Raw genomic sequence first — 17699 nt, forward strand, 5'->3', positions numbered from 1 at the left:
TTTTTTTTGCTCCACCAAAATGTGCTGGCAAGATTTTAACTTTTACTTTTTTCAATTGGATGCACATAAAGAAGTAAATCATGACATTCAGTTTCTTTTATATAATTGTTTTTTTCTACAGATATCTTAAAACCCAATGTCAGCTTTTTTTAGGGCTTCCTGCATTCTCTCTGGTTCTGCTTGTTTTGCCTCTCTTACAGGTTACTCCATCAACTGCAAACAAAGAGGGACTATCCCTGACCCAAAGTTTGGAAAGACATATTATGATGTTAATTATAACTGGGCTATTTACACTACCATATGGTGTCCCATTGTTTATACCTGTGGCATTCAAAGAAGAATCCCCAACCTAATCATTCAAAAGTCTTGAATCCAATGAAATAAGTTCCCCTTGTTTTGTAGCTTCATGAAGATTTATAATAAGGCCCTCCTTCCATAACATATTATATGCCTTCTCTTTTTCAAGTAACACTGCTACCACTCCTTCTTTGTTTATCTGGGTTTTCTTTATCTCTGAATCATGATCAGGGCATGAATCTAAGGGGAGCAGAGAGTCCTCCCTCTCTTTGCAAAACCTACTATGTTGAACCATCAGTTTGTAAACCAGTGGCCATTACTTTACACAGTACTGCTGTCTGTGTAATATGTCTATGTGACCCAGCCTTTTCAGCATTCTTCATGATCGATGTAGGTTATTTCATTTCATTAGCGCAATGCATGATGGTATTCATATTTCTTTACGTTTCAAGATGCATTGTGGGATACATGAGTCCACTATAGGACAGCACCATGAAATGGCAAACTGAGTGGTGAGTGATTTCGGACACAGCTCATCATATTCACACTCCCTGTAGGAGGCCATGTGATTTTACTGGTTTCCTCAGCTTGACCTTGAGTAAAATCGTGGTTCCCTCCACATTTTCAACATCTTCTATTCCATCTTCATGCAGCCACCGCATGTCCAAACTGTCTGCACTTGTAACAACACAATGGAGGGTGTGTGTGTGTGTGAACTCTTACTTGAAATCTCATGTATCAGAAATTTACTCCCATTTGTCTTGTATCCTGTTAGAATGTGACCCACAAAGCTGTATCACACTATCTAAAGCTGCTTTCAGGCCAATTGTCCGCGTGAGAACCTCACGACTTTTATTTCTACTTACACAAACACAGACACACCACATCATATTCCTCATTCCTTGTATGTGAAAACCTACTTGGCAAAAAAAACTTAATTCTGATTCCAGAAGAGCATCCACACATTTGATCATTTATTAGCTTATTCAGCTGAGCCACTTGTAATTGTATGGGCCATGTGGTGGATAGAGCTGGTCAAAGACCCAACAGTTTCCTGTGTTTGGATTCTGCAGCCTTCTTGTTTGCTCTGAGATAAGGAACATCGAGGCGCTGCCTTGACCTTCTGCAGGAGATTTGGTGCTGCTTGTTCGGGCTTGAGAATAGGCGCTGTCATTGTCGTCTTTCAGTGGAAACTTGGGTGCTTAGGGTTTGAGGTAAATGAAATTTGTGACAAAAATGAAATTTGATTTGAATGTGGATTCATCATTTTTATCACCAGGCCATCAGGCTTCTTAACACAATTCACATCCAACAATCCTCTGCATATCTCTGGAAAATGTGCATAACTACGCCTATTCCCGTACAGTTTACACTTGTCACTTTGGTTTTACACTTCCTCGTTTGTTACACTTGCATCCTTGAATGTATTGTTTGACGTTATTGCATTCACTTTTCTTTTAATATATTAACCTCTTTAGCTGTTTATTTATCTTGTAAGAACTAATGCAAATAAAGTGAAGATCATTTTCAGAGCAGCCAATTTGAGTTTAAATATTAGGTAAGACTGTTTCTAAAGCTCCGAACCTTCACTAATGCCAACACTTATGTTTACCTGCTATATCAAAAGAGTCACATTTACTGGTGGAGCAATGTAAACATTTCTACATATTTGATCGAACCACATTAATGTCCCTAAGCCAGGTAATACTATAGTATACAAAAATATAAATCGTTTTTTAACCCATTATTTTCTAATAAAGGATATTGTTGGCAGGGGCACAACACTATTCTGAAATCATAGTGTTTCCTGCACAGAGAGACATCTTTTCTTTTTATAAGCATATAATCCATAAATTTGTTTAATATTATGTTATAAAAAAGTATGGTAATAGTGGTACCCTTCATTTGAAGCAATAATGGGAAAAGAAACTGAATGCAGACATCCCAGATGAGCAGTGGGACAGTGTTTGGGTCAGTGTGTGGTCTATTAGTGTCTGTAATAAAGACATTCAACTCAGGATTTTACATGTATCGCCTTCACAATTCCGTATGCTTTATAAAGAATTTCTGTTATCACAAATGTTGGATTGTTTGACATTTTGTAATTGTCTGTGTTTATGAGCCAAGTGTCTTTTGGTTTGTTTGTATTGTATTGTACTATTTAGACAATCATGATGATCATGAAGATTCGGATCACTATAATGAATCTTGTTACTGTCTGTGGAGGGCAGCGTTGTGCTTTACAATTTACAGCATTGTGGATATTCATTTGCAGAACAAGAAAGTGAATGAGAGTTGTACTCCAGTCCAGAAGGTGGCGGTACAGTGTAGCTGGGTTGTTTGCTATCCCCTAATAACAGCAGCAGAGGAAGAGCCCCGCACACGTGGTCCTTCTCATAAGCTCAGTGAGTGTGATCAGAGCGAGTCGGAGTCCGAAGACAGAAGAGTTGAGTGAACAGCGCTGGTTCAACCCGTCACATCTGAAACATGAGGCCAGGTACAGTACAAACATGTCGGGGTTTATTATCTTCTCGTCCTGTCGCGCTGTGCCGCCCCGGGTCCCCGGTCAGAAGTTGTGTCCGTGCGGCCTACACCGCCACGCTGCTGCCTGAACCTCACCGAGCCGCCCGCATGTGAATGAAGCAGCCGCCGGGGAAACTTTATCTCGTTAGCTCCGTCACATGTGATGTAAAAGGTGGTGGTCGTCGAGTTGAAGTAACGAGTTGCCGTGAATCAGCGACACGCCGCGCACACGTGTTGAGTTTCACCCACCAGGGTTAGTGCGACACAACCGGAGCGCGCAACATGGAGTCACCTCGTGTGTTTGGGTTCCCCTGTAGTTATTCACAACAAGACTTTGGACGAGTCACGGTCCCGCTAACTTGAGCAGAGCCGCGTCCGCCCGGACTCAGGTCTGTGTTCTACCCGCTGACACGGCAAGAGGCGTCGTGTGTACACGAGGCGGAGGACCCCGGAAGAATCGTGGTGCCTCGGCCCCACGTGGTGTTTACACAAACTAGTGAAACTCATGTTAAACCGCACCGATCGGTCTAAAACAGTGAGGATTGAGAGGCAGGTACAATCCGGTCATGACCGCCACCTGATATAAAGCAGAGCAATGCGGTCCCTGAGCTTTTTAAATGGCGTCAGGGGGCCACGTGTGTTAGTTCACGTGGTAATCTCTGTGTACGTTTTAGTCCTACACACTGTGCCACCCTTTTAAACGAGTGGCATCCACATTAAATATCCGACCTCCTGCTGCTCGTCTGTGCCCGTGTCATGGGTACTTTAGTAGTATTTTGACCCCCAGTACCACTACTCTGGTTTGGCGTCGTGCTGTTCCAGAGTTTAATGGTTAATGGCCTGTATGAACAGCACTTTTCTAGTATTGATGACCCTGTGTAATTCACAACAGAGTTGTTTCCATTCATACAGTGCCTCTATCATCTACCTCCATGGATGGTGCAGATGCCTCACAACTTTCTGAGTTGTTTACAAGCAGAAGAGAAAACTCTACCTGACCCACTTTTCTCTTGGTTGAGATTAAGGGCAGGCTCTCTTTGGCCAAACAACCAACCTTAAAAAAAAAAATTAGAGTCAAAAAGCAAAGAACCCCCCCCCCCCATTATACAGCACAGCTCCCATCCAGTGTGTAGCATTCAGAATGCTGGTCGAAGTTTCAAGAGTTGAGTAAGATCACCCAAAACGAGAACATTTGTTTTCATTAGTCTCGAATGAGCCCTTCACATGTCTACCAATTCTCTAAATAAGCCCAGAACTCACAAACCAAAAAAATCCCAAAGTTGGCTCCCAAAGTCCTTAAATGTATGTCTTTTATTTTAAGTCGATTGCAGTATGTAATGTCACCACAAGATGTCAGTACATGCCACACACTGATCCTTCTCAGTGGACTGGAAACCTAAGATTTCACATCTGTATTTAAAAGGGCACAGCAACAGCTTTACTCCTGTGAGTGGAATATAGCTAAAAGTGGCAGAGAAAGATGTCTCAAGATTCCCATTTACTTCAGTGTTTCATGGTAACTTGGAGTTAAGTCCTTTTATTTACAGAGAAGCCCATTATTGATCACAAACGGGAAATAATCATGCTACAGCAGACCGGGGATGCCGATAGAAATACAAAAACAGAGCAACCAAGTGGAAAACTTGTAAACATATTTAATGCATCAACAGCATTGTCCATAATAAGTCAGGAAAATGAAGGTGTCTGCAATAAAATTAAGAAGATGATCAAAGCATAAAGGGGAAAGGCAGGGTTTTTGGAAGATGTATTTTGCTGCATGACCAAGTAAAATTTCACTTCAGCTTGATTTGCGTTATCTTCCCTCTTAACCAACCAGCAATGTAAGAGAAAAACAAAAAGACCAATCAGTTTTTACTTGATCTCTTTTTGTGGTAGTCCCCACATGCTAGTTTCAATAGGTGAACAGTAGCTCCGGCAGGTTCAGACATAGGCTCTCAAAATAACTTCCTGATGTGCAAATTCCGCTAACATGGTTCTGCTGGCTGTGTTTTCCTCCCCAGGGTTCAGTCCTCGTGGCGATCGAGGAGGTAGAGGAGGACGTGGAGGATTCGGTGACCGAGGAGGACGAGGGGGATTCGGCGACCGTGGAGGACGAGGGGGATTCAGAGGAGGAAGAGGTGAGGCATGGGTTTTAAACATTATCGTGTGTGTTATCACATTATGCACATTGTTTTAGTTATTATGGTATTAAATGTGGTGTATAAGCAGCTTCCTCAGTTTAAGATTTGCTAAGCATTAGAGAACACGTGTATAAAGTTGGTGTGTACATTAGACAGAAATGAAAGAGCTCTGTCTCGCAGGCAATCACCTTATCACTATGATCTCAACAAATATTCATCTGACGTTCTCGACTCGCATGTCTGTTTTTCAGGAAGCTTCAGGTCCCCGGAAGGTGGTGGATTTCGGGGGAGAGGCGGTGGAAGAGGTGCCCCTAGAGGAGGGAGAGGCGGCCGAGGGGGCTTTGGAGCAGGGAGGAAGGCCTTGGTTGAGCCACACAGACATGAAGGTTTGTATTAAACCTTTTTAGATATTATTTTGGATTATTATTTGGGATGCATACTGTGAAAGCTGTGGCCCTGCTGTTGCTTGGATAAGGTGTTTAGTTGCCAACTTCCAGGCTGAGATCAGGTTCACTGGCCTTTATTCCTTTTGTGGGAATTGATATTGTAGTATAAATGAATGCTTAACTCTACCTGTAGATAATCGATAGATGCACTGCTGTCCCGTTTCTGTTGGCGGAATTGCTTTCTGTCTGAAAAGAAAAACCAACAAGTGATTTTGTGATCCGATAGACACTGACTGTGTAAGTGTCTGTGTGCCCACTCAGGTGTGTTTATCAGCAGAGGGAAGGAAGATGCTCTGGTGACCAGGAACATGGTTGTGGGAGAGTCTGTGTACGGAGAGAAGAGGATCAGTGTGGAGGTAAGGTTTTGATTGACAGCAGCATAGTAGTTGCAGTAATGTGATAGATGTGTTAGATTCTTAATAGCCTATCTCCGCTGCAATGCATTAAAAACTTTGACTTAAAAAATGGATACAATATCTGTCAGTCTACGACTGTAACGCTCAGATTCATTCTGTTTCAGGAAGGAGAGACGAAGATTGAGTACAGAGCCTGGAATCCGTTCCGCTCCAAGCTGGCAGCAGCCATCTTAGGAGGAGTCGACCAGATCCATATCAAGCCTGGATCAAAGGTCATGTACCTGGGAGCAGCCTCTGGCACCACAGTGTCCCACGTTTCTGACATTGTTGGACCGGTGAGTACTCTATGCTCAGTGGATGATAAAGTAAAATGACAATCAGTACAGAGTAGTACGACACAAAGCTAGACAACATACAAACGTTAGTACTATAATGCAACACCAGTCCTTTATTACACTTTACAGTTTTCACATAAATAAAATTGGACGTGTATCTAATAGAAAGTGAAGATAAAGAGGAAAGCCCAGTTAAAGCAATTTTGTCATTAAGCTGAGACTAGCGTGAATGTCATGATGATATTTTCTAGTGTAAGTGCATAAAAGCTTTTGGTTACGTTGGTCACGTTTGCCTTGTGTATTACAGGAAGGACTAGTCTACGCTGTGGAGTTTTCCCACCGATCAGGTCGTGACCTTCTCAATGTTGCAAAGAAACGCACCAACATCATTCCGATCATCGAAGATGCTCGGCACCCACACAAATACCGCATGTTAGTTGGTAGGTATCCCTGAGCCGCAGAGGATGAGTTGTGGTGATGTCGCCACAGCCTCAGAGGTGTTAGGTGTTCCCCTAGTTCAGTCTGTGAGCCCTCGATTTTGGTTAGGTTAAAAAAAAAAGCAGGAAAGGTGACCTGTGTTGTATTTGAAGTGTGTACGCTCGACAAGGTGACGTCTAGTAAATCAAATGTTTTTTCACCATGTTACCTCAGAAGCCTTTGCTGTAAACTGTTTAATCAGTTTTATTGTTTGCTTCACAAATACTTTTTTAATGATACTTAGAATTGATACAGTTGACCTAATATTAACAGACAAGAATTCAATTTTGAAATGAGTTTGATCTCTAAACTTATGAGAATTTCTTGACCTAAACAGAATAGTTGAGTTGGCCTTTACATCACCAAGCACAGCAGTGTTCTTACTAAATCCACTGCTGGGCCATGAAGTGTTGGAATATCATTTTCTGTACTGAATGACTTACATAATTCACACATGAACTTGTCATGTAGCTTAATAAATCTGCTTATTCACAATGGACAGTGAAGAGCGAGAATGCAGCCGCCAGACAGTGAAGCTGTTTATGCACAAACTCATGCCCCCTCTGTTCTCTCTTTAGGCATGGTAGATGTGATTTTCGCTGATGTTGCCCAGCCGGACCAGACAAGGATTGTAGCTTTGAATGCTCACAACTTCCTCAAGAACGGAGGACACTTCGTTATCTCCATCAAGGTACAGCAATGACTGCCCTGCCAGATGGAAGCTCTCCATCGTTCAGCACATTAAGTCCTACCTCCAGTTAGCATGTGTTAAATTCATTATTTAACAGATAACGCCTGATATGTTTATGAAATCACGGTTAGGCTGCCTATCGCAATCAGAAGTTTATGTATTTATCTGCCGGATGAAGTAATATGTTTTCAGATGGTCTCTTAACTCAGTTTGCTCCAGGTACAGTTCAAGAAAAATAACATAAAGCATCATTAAATGAGATAACAATGTGCATTCTCACGGTATCCCCTGCAAGTTATGTGGACATTGTCACAGAAACTTCATACTCTGTTCCACACAGTTTGGTATCAAATTAATGTAAATGTCACATAGGGTTGTTTTCACTGACATTTTTCTCAGAGTCCATATGTGAGAGCACAAATGTCTGAGTCAGATACTCGAGATATTTTACATAGCTTCTCATAAAATTTCAGCAGGCCAATGTTAGAATACAGCAGGAAAGACTTGCAGCTAGCAAGTTGGTGGGTCGATGACGTTTCTAGTATGCAAAGAATATCTTCGGATGGAATAGAGAAGGCATCTATATATAGAAGATGCAGATTTCAATTTAGAGAGACAATGAGATTTTGGTGATAAGGGTCAATGCCAGTGTTGACATGCTGTAAACCCAACCACAATATCACAACAGAGTTAATAGGTTATGTCCTGGTTACTGCATTCTCTAATTGGGTGACTCTAGACTCTAAAATAAGACAATTTTTTTGGGGGGACTGGTGTCTGAAAATGGCTAGAATCTGTTAAAGAAATGAGTAGACGCAGCCCTCGGCTGATAGTATAATTTCATGTACAAGTGTTCCCTGAGTGTTTTGTCAACTGTGGACTGTTTGTCTTACTACAGGCCAACTGTATAGACTCGACAGCAGCTCCAGAGGCAGTGTTTGCCTCAGAGGTGAAGAAGATGAGCTCTGAGAACATGAAACCACAGGAGCAGCTCACACTGGAGCCCTATGAGAGAGACCATGCTGTGGTGGTGGGCATCTACAGGTATGCCAACTTACCACTCCCCCTTTCAGAGTTACTCACACTGATTGTGTAAAAAAAAAAATAACAACCCGATTACTGTTCCCCATGTTATATCCCCATCTGTCTGTTGCAGTTACTAATTTTGTCCTGTTCCTGAAATTATTGGTTTATATTGCTAAATATTTTGCTATTAACTAGTTTAGTGCTACTACTTCAACATGTTGTTTAACCCTATGAAAATCTGCCATGACTTCCTCAGTTAGAGGTTCAGAGTTATATTGTTAGTCTTCAGACATATTTAAGTTTATAAGTATTTCACTCTTCTAGGCACCCAAATATTACATTTACTTTAGTACCCACTTGATAATTTGTATAGGTTGGGCCATTGTTTCTATTGTTAGAAATAATGCCCCAGTTTATGTAAAAGATTTAGTCCTGCACATTTGATCTGGATGTAGGAGTGAGAACACCAGGGATGTCAGTTTAATTGTATTTGCATAGCGTCAGATAAAAAAAATACATAAAACTAAAGGCACTTAATCCAGCTGGGTTGAGATGATGGTTTCTAATTCATTTATTTTTTTTCTCGGCAAATATCTTTGTCCGTCCTACCTGAAATTGATCTTCTACAGTAGTGCAGTATGCTGGGGAAGACCAGCAGTGCAGGACAAATGGCAGACCCATGTAGGATTTAAATCAGGACACAGTGGGTTAGACATTGATATGGTGAATTTGGAACAACATGGATATTGTGCTGAGGTTAAGCAGTTTCCTTTCCCACTAATGTTCCTATAGTCTAGTTGTTGTGACAGGTTGAGACCTTCAGTTCCTGCAATGTTTCATGTATTTATAACATGCTCTTCTTTCTCTCTTTAGACCTCCATCTAAACAGAAGAAATGAAGTGGAAATGGATTCCCGTTTTCAACCACCACCTACTTTAGTATCGTCTGTCTGTCGCCGACCTCTCCACCTGTAGATTTCTGAAGTTGAAAGCATGACTAGCACTCCGGGTAAAATTGATCTGGATTTCTTTTTTTAAATCTGACAACAGGTTAATGACCACCCGATCCACGGCTGGAGATGCATTGCATGACATTTTGTTACAGTTAGGCCTCTGAGTTATTTGCCAGATTGGAGCAGGTATATTTGTAATACATGTCTGGAAATGCATAAATGTTCAACTGTACATTTGTCATGCACATGTGCTCAGGTCTGTGTTCAGGAAGATTACAAAGTAAATGAAAGCAGTCAAGTATTCTATATTCACAGCCTTCACCAGCTGCTGCAATGGGAAATATTTCAACTTATTCGGTAAACATCAATCTGAAATGCTTTGTCAAGACTTGTACTGTATGTAGATACACAAGTTTTCATAACTACTTTTTTGTGGTTAGTGTTTTTATTTCAATACCTCTTTGCTTTTCTGTGCTCCTGGTCCTTTTCTTACTGTATTGTCTTTTCTTTCAATGTTTTCCAGTTTCTTGCTCTGCTAATGTAGCGCACATTGCTGGAAGTACCATGTATTCAAACATCACATACACCAGATAGCAGTGTTTTCATTGTATAAGGCATCTGTTCAAACATCTTTATGGCAAAATATACTTCTTAATTTGTCGTGTTCCCACGGTATGGAGAGTTTCAGGTCGGGACAATTTGTAGGCAAAGAACCATAAATGCTGATGTGTTAGGTGGTAAACTGACCCTGTGTGCCTGTGTACAAATATAGAAAGTGATCTAGTCACCCTAGCTTGTAATTTGAAACTTGTATAACTTTTGTGTTTGCAGAGTAAGAAGCAGAATGGTTGTAGATATTTTACAACAAATCATGCTTGAAACTTTATTTGTCATAACCAACAATTTTGTTCAAATAAAATGTTTTTTTTTATTATTATAATCTGAGCCAACACTTCCTTACACACGTGTTAGCCTTGTAACGGTGCTCACGGTGACAGCGGAGACTTTCACGCGGGATGATTTAAGTTCAGAGACCAACACATGATGACATGAGGCCAGATGTGCTGCACGGGAGTCTAAACCCAGAGTAACATGGGCTACATGAGCAGCAGCTGCCCGTAGGAGAGCGTTCATGTTCTCCGTGTTAACAATGCCAGCCCGAGAAAACAAACAGCTTTTCTCCTACCGGTTTCTAAGCAAATGATTCGAAAATGTGTTTGTGCACTTGTGCTACATGTGAAATAATGTTGCTCACCATAATTAAACCAGAGGACTAACTTTCGGGAGTAACTTGAGTGACTGTCCGCGGTGGATTTGTTTTGGCAGCCATTTTGTGGGAAATTTCTCTGGAGCGCGCTGGGCCGTACTTGCCTGGTGTCGGGAGTGCGCTCTCAATGCAGCCCCTCTCTCCTTTGACCGATATTACCATCACGGAGGGGCTGGCCGGCATAGCGCTAGCTGGAGCCGTGTGTGCTAAAATACGTCAAGTTTCTCCATTGCTCCCACCGACACTGTCCATCGGCTGGCCGCTGCCCGCCAAGCAGCCTGCAGTGTGCGGACTGTCTTCAAATTTCAATGGCAGAGTTTTATTAGACAGCTAGCATGCTAGCTACCCGCTAGCTGGCTAAGGTTAGCATATTTCCTCTAAATTAATTTAAAAACAAAACGAGCTCGTCAAGGAAGCTGACCCACGCTGCTGCTGAACCGTGGTGTCGTGTGTATTTGAGCATCAGTCTCGAACAAGTCAATCAAGTCTGCTGAACAAGAAGAAGACTCGAGCTTGAGGTGCCCGTAGTTGAGGCGGCGAGCTGCCCACCTCCCCGCAGGCACGGCTAGCTGCGCTGCGCCGGTGATCGGTTCCCAGCGACTACCCGCTCTCTGAGCTCAGGAGAATAACGCTTTTTTTTCTCTTTTTTTTTTTTTACTGGAAACTAATCTCATCGGGGGGGGGGTTTCATTTTTTATATCGTCTAACAATCCTGCACCATCATATTTGGATTTCTGCTGTGGAAGGACGACTGACCCGGGGGAGGGGGCTCGGTTCGTGCGGACAGAGGGAAATAGGGGTTCCGAATATGGCTGCTACGCGGAACCTGGTTCGACACACCGCCTGAGGTAAGGCATACGACGACCGGCGTTTTCCTTTCTTTAGAATAGCATGTGTGCAATTGCGTCGGGTTGATTCTTGTCGGTAATATGTGTGCATTGACAGTCAATGAGAAGCAACAGTGCTTGGAAGCGTGATGTTTCCTCTTCGCTACGGTATTCGCCCCTGTCACCGGCCTCGTGTCACCATTCCTCTGCCGCTGCTTGTTAATGGGTTAGGTGCTTGCTTCAGTCATGGAGGTGGGTTAACATGGTCAGGCCACGCTGAACAAGTAAGCCTCGGCTACAGTAGCTGAGATGGGCATTATGATGATGGACGACACAAGCCAATTCAGTAGCGGGCAATGTCCTCCAAGTCCGGTTATCATCCCATGTCCCTCTCCCTGAGTCCGGTATCTGAGGGGGTTTTAACAATCTAACGTGTCGACTAAGGGCCGATCGGGGTAATGATCGATGCCATCAGTGCGCGTGTATCTGGGCAAGTTTCATTAGCAGCGGCATCGCGACCTGCCCTGAGTGAGCGCACGGCACCGTAAAGACTGGGAGAGGATGCCGGCTGAACAGAACGGAGGGAGAGGCGGGGGTGGTGAATGGATGCGGTGGTACCCTCCCGTATATGCGGTTATATCCCGCATGTGGCGCGTGGATGGCGATGACTTTAGGTGTCAGCGGCAAACCAGCAACCCCCGACTGTCCTCTGTAGATCTGCAGCATTTCATCTGCTGTGGCAGCTAACGGTAGCCACTAGCTTAGTTACCGCATCAGCCCCAGCCCCTACCCTGCCCTCTAGTATAGAGGGACACAGGCAATCAGGTGCCGGGAGATGACGGCTCCTTGGCCGGGAACACGACCACGAAGAGAGCAGGGCTGACGAGGAACCATGACTTGACATCTCACGGTTTGCCTAGGGGTGTTAGTGGCCCTCTCTCTGAGCAGAAGATGCTGGGGTCTGAAATTGTTGGCCATTTAAATAAGAGGTTTGCCAGAGATGCTGTGCCCCACTCCTCCCTCCCCACCCACCTCGCCGAAGTTAGGTGGCTTTTTTTCATCAAAATGTCTCAGAATGGACATCTCTCACCAGCCACTTCATCTTTACCTCATTTTTATTAATTTTTTTGATTTGTCTTCTCAAATCACACCTGGCTAATATTCAACCACCGGTGTGCATGGCTGTTTCATTTCGTCATTCATCCAATCAAGCAAAAAGGCCACACACAGGCCATGGTGTAAAATGTCTGATGAGAGGAAGGTGCACATTTCCTCAGATCCAAGCTTCTGTCCGAGGTCTCACAGACCACCGGAGATGTGCTTCCTCTATATGTGAGGTTAGAGTGGAAGCAGACCAAGGATCGAGGTAATTCCAATTGTGCTACACAGGTCTCCAGCAATATTGTTTGTGTCATGTCACAGTAGATACAGTGAATCCATTCAGTTTGTGCTGACCGCCCGTTAAGAGGCTGAGTTCTGTTCGCCATGAAACCTGTTCCAGCTGAACCTGATGCTAAGCTACAGTCAGCCACGAGTAGGTATAAAGTGAGAAGCACCTGATCGTAGCTGGCGGATTAGCCTCTTTTCCACAGCTCTGTCAATGTGTCACAGCCATTTAACCATCATCACCACCACAAGCATGTATGTAAGCTAAGATTTCTGTGATAACATTTGCCATCTGTGGCAGTCATCATATATTAAAACGGGACAGAAGGCATACAATAAGTGACTGTAACAGTCTTGGACTTAATTCAAATTGAATGTACAATTAATGAATGTCCCGGTGTTGCAATACTGCTGCATAATGTCACAATGTGCACTAAGCACAAAAAGGACTTCAATTTCTGTCTTTTGGATCAAAGACTTGGTGCACGGCCCGGTCACATAGGAGTGGCTTTATCAGTGTTCTTTCTCACTGCAAGATAATACCTCATCCCACAGACCCTACCCTAATGTTAAGTAATTCTTTTGGCTTGCTTTGATGGAGTGGTTTTCCAGTCTGTGTCTTTTGGCCACAAACAGCCAATGGACTTCCCTGACTGACAGCAGCTGTGGCAACACGCTCAGACCATGTGTGTGACAGCCTTAACACAAATTCAACACTTAGTAGACTCTGATAGACCAACTCCAGACCCTACCAGGAAGTCAAGTAACACTATGTTCCCCCATCGTCTTATTCATCTTGGGATAACAACAGGGTTACTCAAGAGGAAACTTCCCACTTAAGGGACTGTATCTTTTCTTTAGCCTCTGCCATGTAGTGCCAGTGGTGTAGTGTTTTCCTTCATTCATATCCCCCAATAATACCTCATAATAAAAATACATTTCAGCACTCACCATACTGCATCTGTAAATTTGGGTTTTGGGCTAACTACAGTATGTGGAGAGCATCAGCACAACCATGCTCAGGATTTTCACTTGTTAAAGTAATACAACAACCAAAATGAATTTTTGAGCGTTAAACCCTCCCTGTCTTAGTTGGGTGTGGAAAATGTACCATGTTCCAGAAAGTTTCCATTAATTTGTATTTGTATGTACTCATTCAAACAAGTACTTTTTTGAATATACATTTCAGGTAAGGAGAATTATAACTGCACCTAAATACTACATTGGTCCATCCTAATAACAGAGTATTAAAATCCATAACCTTAACAATATGGCAGATACATGTTACAAATAGAATAATATGTGTGTGTTAATTGCAATGTAAACTGATTGTGTTACACTGACTTATATTGACCAAAACTACCAATAACTGTTAATTAACGCCTCAGTAACTAATTGCATTACTTTTACATTAAATTCGATTTGAATCATTAGTTTGGACAGAGTTTTGCCAAACTGTAATACAAATGTATCACAAAGTACAATTTGACAGAAATGTTTGGGGCTCTCTGTAGAGCACTGCATTGAGGATGAAACAAATGGTATTTTTGTTATAAATTGTTCTCTCATTATTTAATTGATTATTTTAATAGATGTTCAGTGTAAAAAATGTCAGAAAACTCTGGAAATTGCTGCTTAAAATGGCAGATGTCAACAGAAGCAGATTGGATCAGCTACAACTAATGCAAGGTAAATTCTGTAATGGCTTAAATGAAACATTTGGCTGCTCTCTTGTTAATATTGGTATTGTGAATATTCTTTCTTTTTGTGTGTTTAAGATGTCTGAAAATTGTGGAAAAACACCATTTACTATTTCTTAGAGCCCAAGGTGATGTCATCAATTGGTTGTTTTCCCCAGCCAGCCGTTCACTACAAAAAATATTCTCGTTGAATATAAAAAAAACAAGCATGACATACTGAAAATTTAGAAGCTGAAACCAGCTAATTGGTATTGTTTTAATTTATGATTATCTGATAAAGAAGGACCGTGACTCCTTACAAATGTGTCCCCTTGGATTAGTTAACCAGACAGTCAAACAAGACATGTTATATTTAGCATGGATATTGTTTAGATCAGGCCGTCATTGACTGCTAAATTGATCATGAGATAAGATTGGCCAGGAGCGGCGTGGTTTGCCTTGACTTAACTATTTATTGGGAAATTATAGCGCAATGTATTGTTTTGGAGAAAAGCAAGAGAAATATTGTTCAATAAATAAACGGCCTCTGTTCGGTACAGATAAGGCAGAGGCACAGTTGTCCACTTTAATAATCAGTTTCAGTTTAGAGATGAATTTATTTTCTCTGTTTGTGTTTCCTGACATATCAGTCAAAATTTGCATTAGCATTAGCTTCTGGAAACCGTCTCACAACCTCAATTCCACCTTTTTACCAACCCAATCTGGGATGCAAATAAGTGTGCAGAGGGCTTTTTCTGAAAGAGGGACCATTGCACTCACAGTGATATAACCAGTAACCACCTATGCTGATTAATGATAGGAGAAAAAGGAAATTCAGCCCAGGTATGAATCAAACCCGGGCCACTGAGTTGTAAGAACTCAATCTAACAAGGTGAGCTACTGAGGGTGCCCACAAGTTCAGAGATACCTGGCATCACAATGCAACTGTCAAAGTAGCTAACTTTGTCAGCTGTCATCTACTGTAAAGGTGAATATAAGTGCAAGCGCCTGTGCGAAGTGGCTACTGTTGGGCTACTTCAATGTTTCCAATGACATGCTATCTTTGAGCTTGACAAGTGATAGGCATAGTCCTTTACATTGATTCAAGGCATACGTATGAATTGGCTTGAAGAGCTGCAGTAAGGTTGCCTCAAGGAGTTATTGTCATAGTCACCAGACAAATGATCATCTGATGCATTTAATGACGTTTTTATAAAGGTAATTACCTTTTTATGCTACTCTTTTCTTTGCCTGGGTGCAGTACTGTCTCTAAACATAAGTAAGGCAGCCAATCCATCTTCACTGTTTCTGCCTTCCTTGTCCAAAGGATTTGGATTCAATAAGTGGAAGTATAATTGATTTGAATGTAGTACGATGCATGTTGCAAGCGCTAGATGGCAGCACATGGAGTACGGCTTTATCTAGTTATCTGCACTTAACTGTTACAGCTAGCTCTCAACTCCTTTGTTCAAGAATATTGCGAGAGCATTTTTGATTTTTATTTAATGTTTAAGGGTTGGTCATGTAAATCTTCAAGTTACATAAATTGTTGATATTTCAGAATCAGTTATCATGGAAAGAATAATATGAAGGTATAGTCTGCAATGTGTCAGTTGGCAGATATCTTGCCATAGTTGTACCAGAATAAAGAACCATTTAATATCTCAGGCTCTATTATGCCAATATGGGAAATCAAAGAGCAAGCCTGCTTTATGGCAAATTAGATTCATGATTTCAACATCAATGATTGGGTATTTACAAAGTCTCCTCCTGGTTTTTAAAGAGACGGACAGGTCCAATTAAAACTTAGAGCTCTTGATGGTCTACCAATGCAGTGGTCTACCGGTATTTTTCCCGGTATTCCCTAGTCTGAATATTTACAATATTCACACGGGGTATTTTTCTCTGCCTTTCTTCTGCGTTTGTATGTGTCTTATATATTTTCAAACTTTGGTGATTGTTAAAAACTGTCAACTGCTCTACACCATTTAAGCCCAGATTGAAACCCTGACATTACAGGCCAGAGCTCACTTTTCTAACTTAACAAGAAATTCAAGTCAGTCATTATGCTGTTCCAGCGTTTTACCATTTCTTGACCACGTAAAGTGTGTCACAATCACTCTCCTCCATGTTTACATTGCTTCAATGCTTATTTCCGCCACAACCATGCCATGTGAAAGAATTCTTGTGTAAATCACAAAAGATATGGCTGTAAAATGATTGTGACACAACTAGAGAAATAATAGGGAATAATATGAAGCAGACATTTTCCATTGTCATGATTATATATGTATGTTATGTTGCACCTCCCTAGTGCAGCTCGGTGTGCAGAATCTCTTTTCCGCCTGTCCCCCTAGCAAGAGTAACACTTACATTTACGAGAACACAGCAAGAGACGGCTCATCATTTAAGGTCTGGAAGTCACAGCAGCATTTACACGGTTAATGAGACTAAAATAAACAATTATTATCTATATTACTATTCGGCAAAAGTAAAACTTGGTGCAGTTTGTGTAGTCCTCAAATCACACTAGACTATGTTTGTGTGTTACTCTGTGCTTTTATCAAATCTGTCTTTGTGTGCATGTGGGGAATGGTGTTATGTTGTGTAAGTGCCTAGATTGGCCCTCGCCATGCAGCAGAATACTTTAAAATTGTCTTGTTAAATATAAGTGTGGTAGTAATGTGTCAGCACGAGCAACACAATTAAGAAAGCAGAAGACTGGGCCTAAAGTTGCAATACAGCTCTTTTTATCCTTTACTCACATTGCCTTTATTCCCTAACAAAGGGATTCCATGACACCATGATACAAGTTGAATTTGTTAACTGTTACAAGTAAAGAGAAGACGGACAGAGCTGACATGAGAGAAAGACCCTTGGCAAATTCTGGTTTTGGGGATTGTGTGTAAATTAGTGGCCCGACCAAAAAAGCAGCTGTGGTACAGCTACATGCCATAGATTACATGTTTACATTACATGTCATTTGGCTGACATGTCTTTTGTCCAAAGCGACTTACAATTAGTACACTCAACATTCATGAGGGGCCATTTTAGGGGTTCAGTATCTTGCCAATGACACTTCGGCATGTAGATGGGAGAGAGTGGGGTTTGAACCGGCAACCGTCTTGTTGGAGAAGCACCACTCTAACCACAAGGCCATACCGCCCCCGTATGGGTCGGCATGCTGCTAATGTGATAGATAATCACATTAGCAGCATGCTAATAAAGTACAACTAACTCAGAAACAGATTTCAAAACAATGTTGATAAAATTGGCTATTTTACAGAATGTGTTAA

The 17699-nt window shown here is 41.9% G+C and overlaps 2 protein-coding genes across 2 annotated transcripts in view; both read left to right on the forward strand.

Moving 5' to 3' along the window:
• The first annotated feature begins 2635 nt into the window (after positions 1–2635).
• Positions 2636–10178, forward strand: fbl (fibrillarin). The gene is made up of 9 exons (XM_053433162.1): positions 2636–2794; positions 4842–4958; positions 5213–5347; positions 5669–5763; positions 5928–6098; positions 6406–6538; positions 7154–7266; positions 8165–8310; positions 9166–10178. Exons 1-9 carry the CDS (start codon positions 2785–2787, stop codon positions 9188–9190), a joined length of 945 nt encoding a protein of 314 aa, XP_053289137.1. The 5' UTR covers positions 2636–2784; the 3' UTR covers positions 9191–10178.
• Positions 10179–11179: 1001 nt separating this feature from the next.
• The window catches only part of dyrk1b (dual-specificity tyrosine-(Y)-phosphorylation regulated kinase 1B), a 46733-nt gene continuing 40213 nt past the window's right edge, over positions 11180–17699 (forward strand). Inside the window, exon 1 of the mRNA XM_053433159.1 lies at positions 11180–11359. The gene's annotated coding sequence lies outside the window, so the exon portion shown is untranslated. The remainder of the gene's footprint in view (positions 11360–17699) is intronic.

This window comes from Pleuronectes platessa, chromosome 10 (genome assembly GCF_947347685.1).
Source record: "Pleuronectes platessa chromosome 10, fPlePla1.1, whole genome shotgun sequence".
Lineage (NCBI taxonomy): Eukaryota > Metazoa > Chordata > Actinopteri > Pleuronectiformes > Pleuronectidae > Pleuronectes > Pleuronectes platessa.

Excerpts from the sequence above, each read along its gene's own strand:
- fbl (XM_053433162.1), top strand. Across the intron at positions 7,267-8,164 it reads ACTTCGTTATCTCCATCAAG|GCCAACTGTATAGACTCGAC; the intron begins GTACAGCAATGA and ends GTCTTACTACAG. Across the intron at positions 8,311-9,165 it reads GTGGTGGTGGGCATCTACAG|ACCTCCATCTAAACAGAAGA; the intron begins GTATGCCAACTT and ends TTCTCTCTTTAG.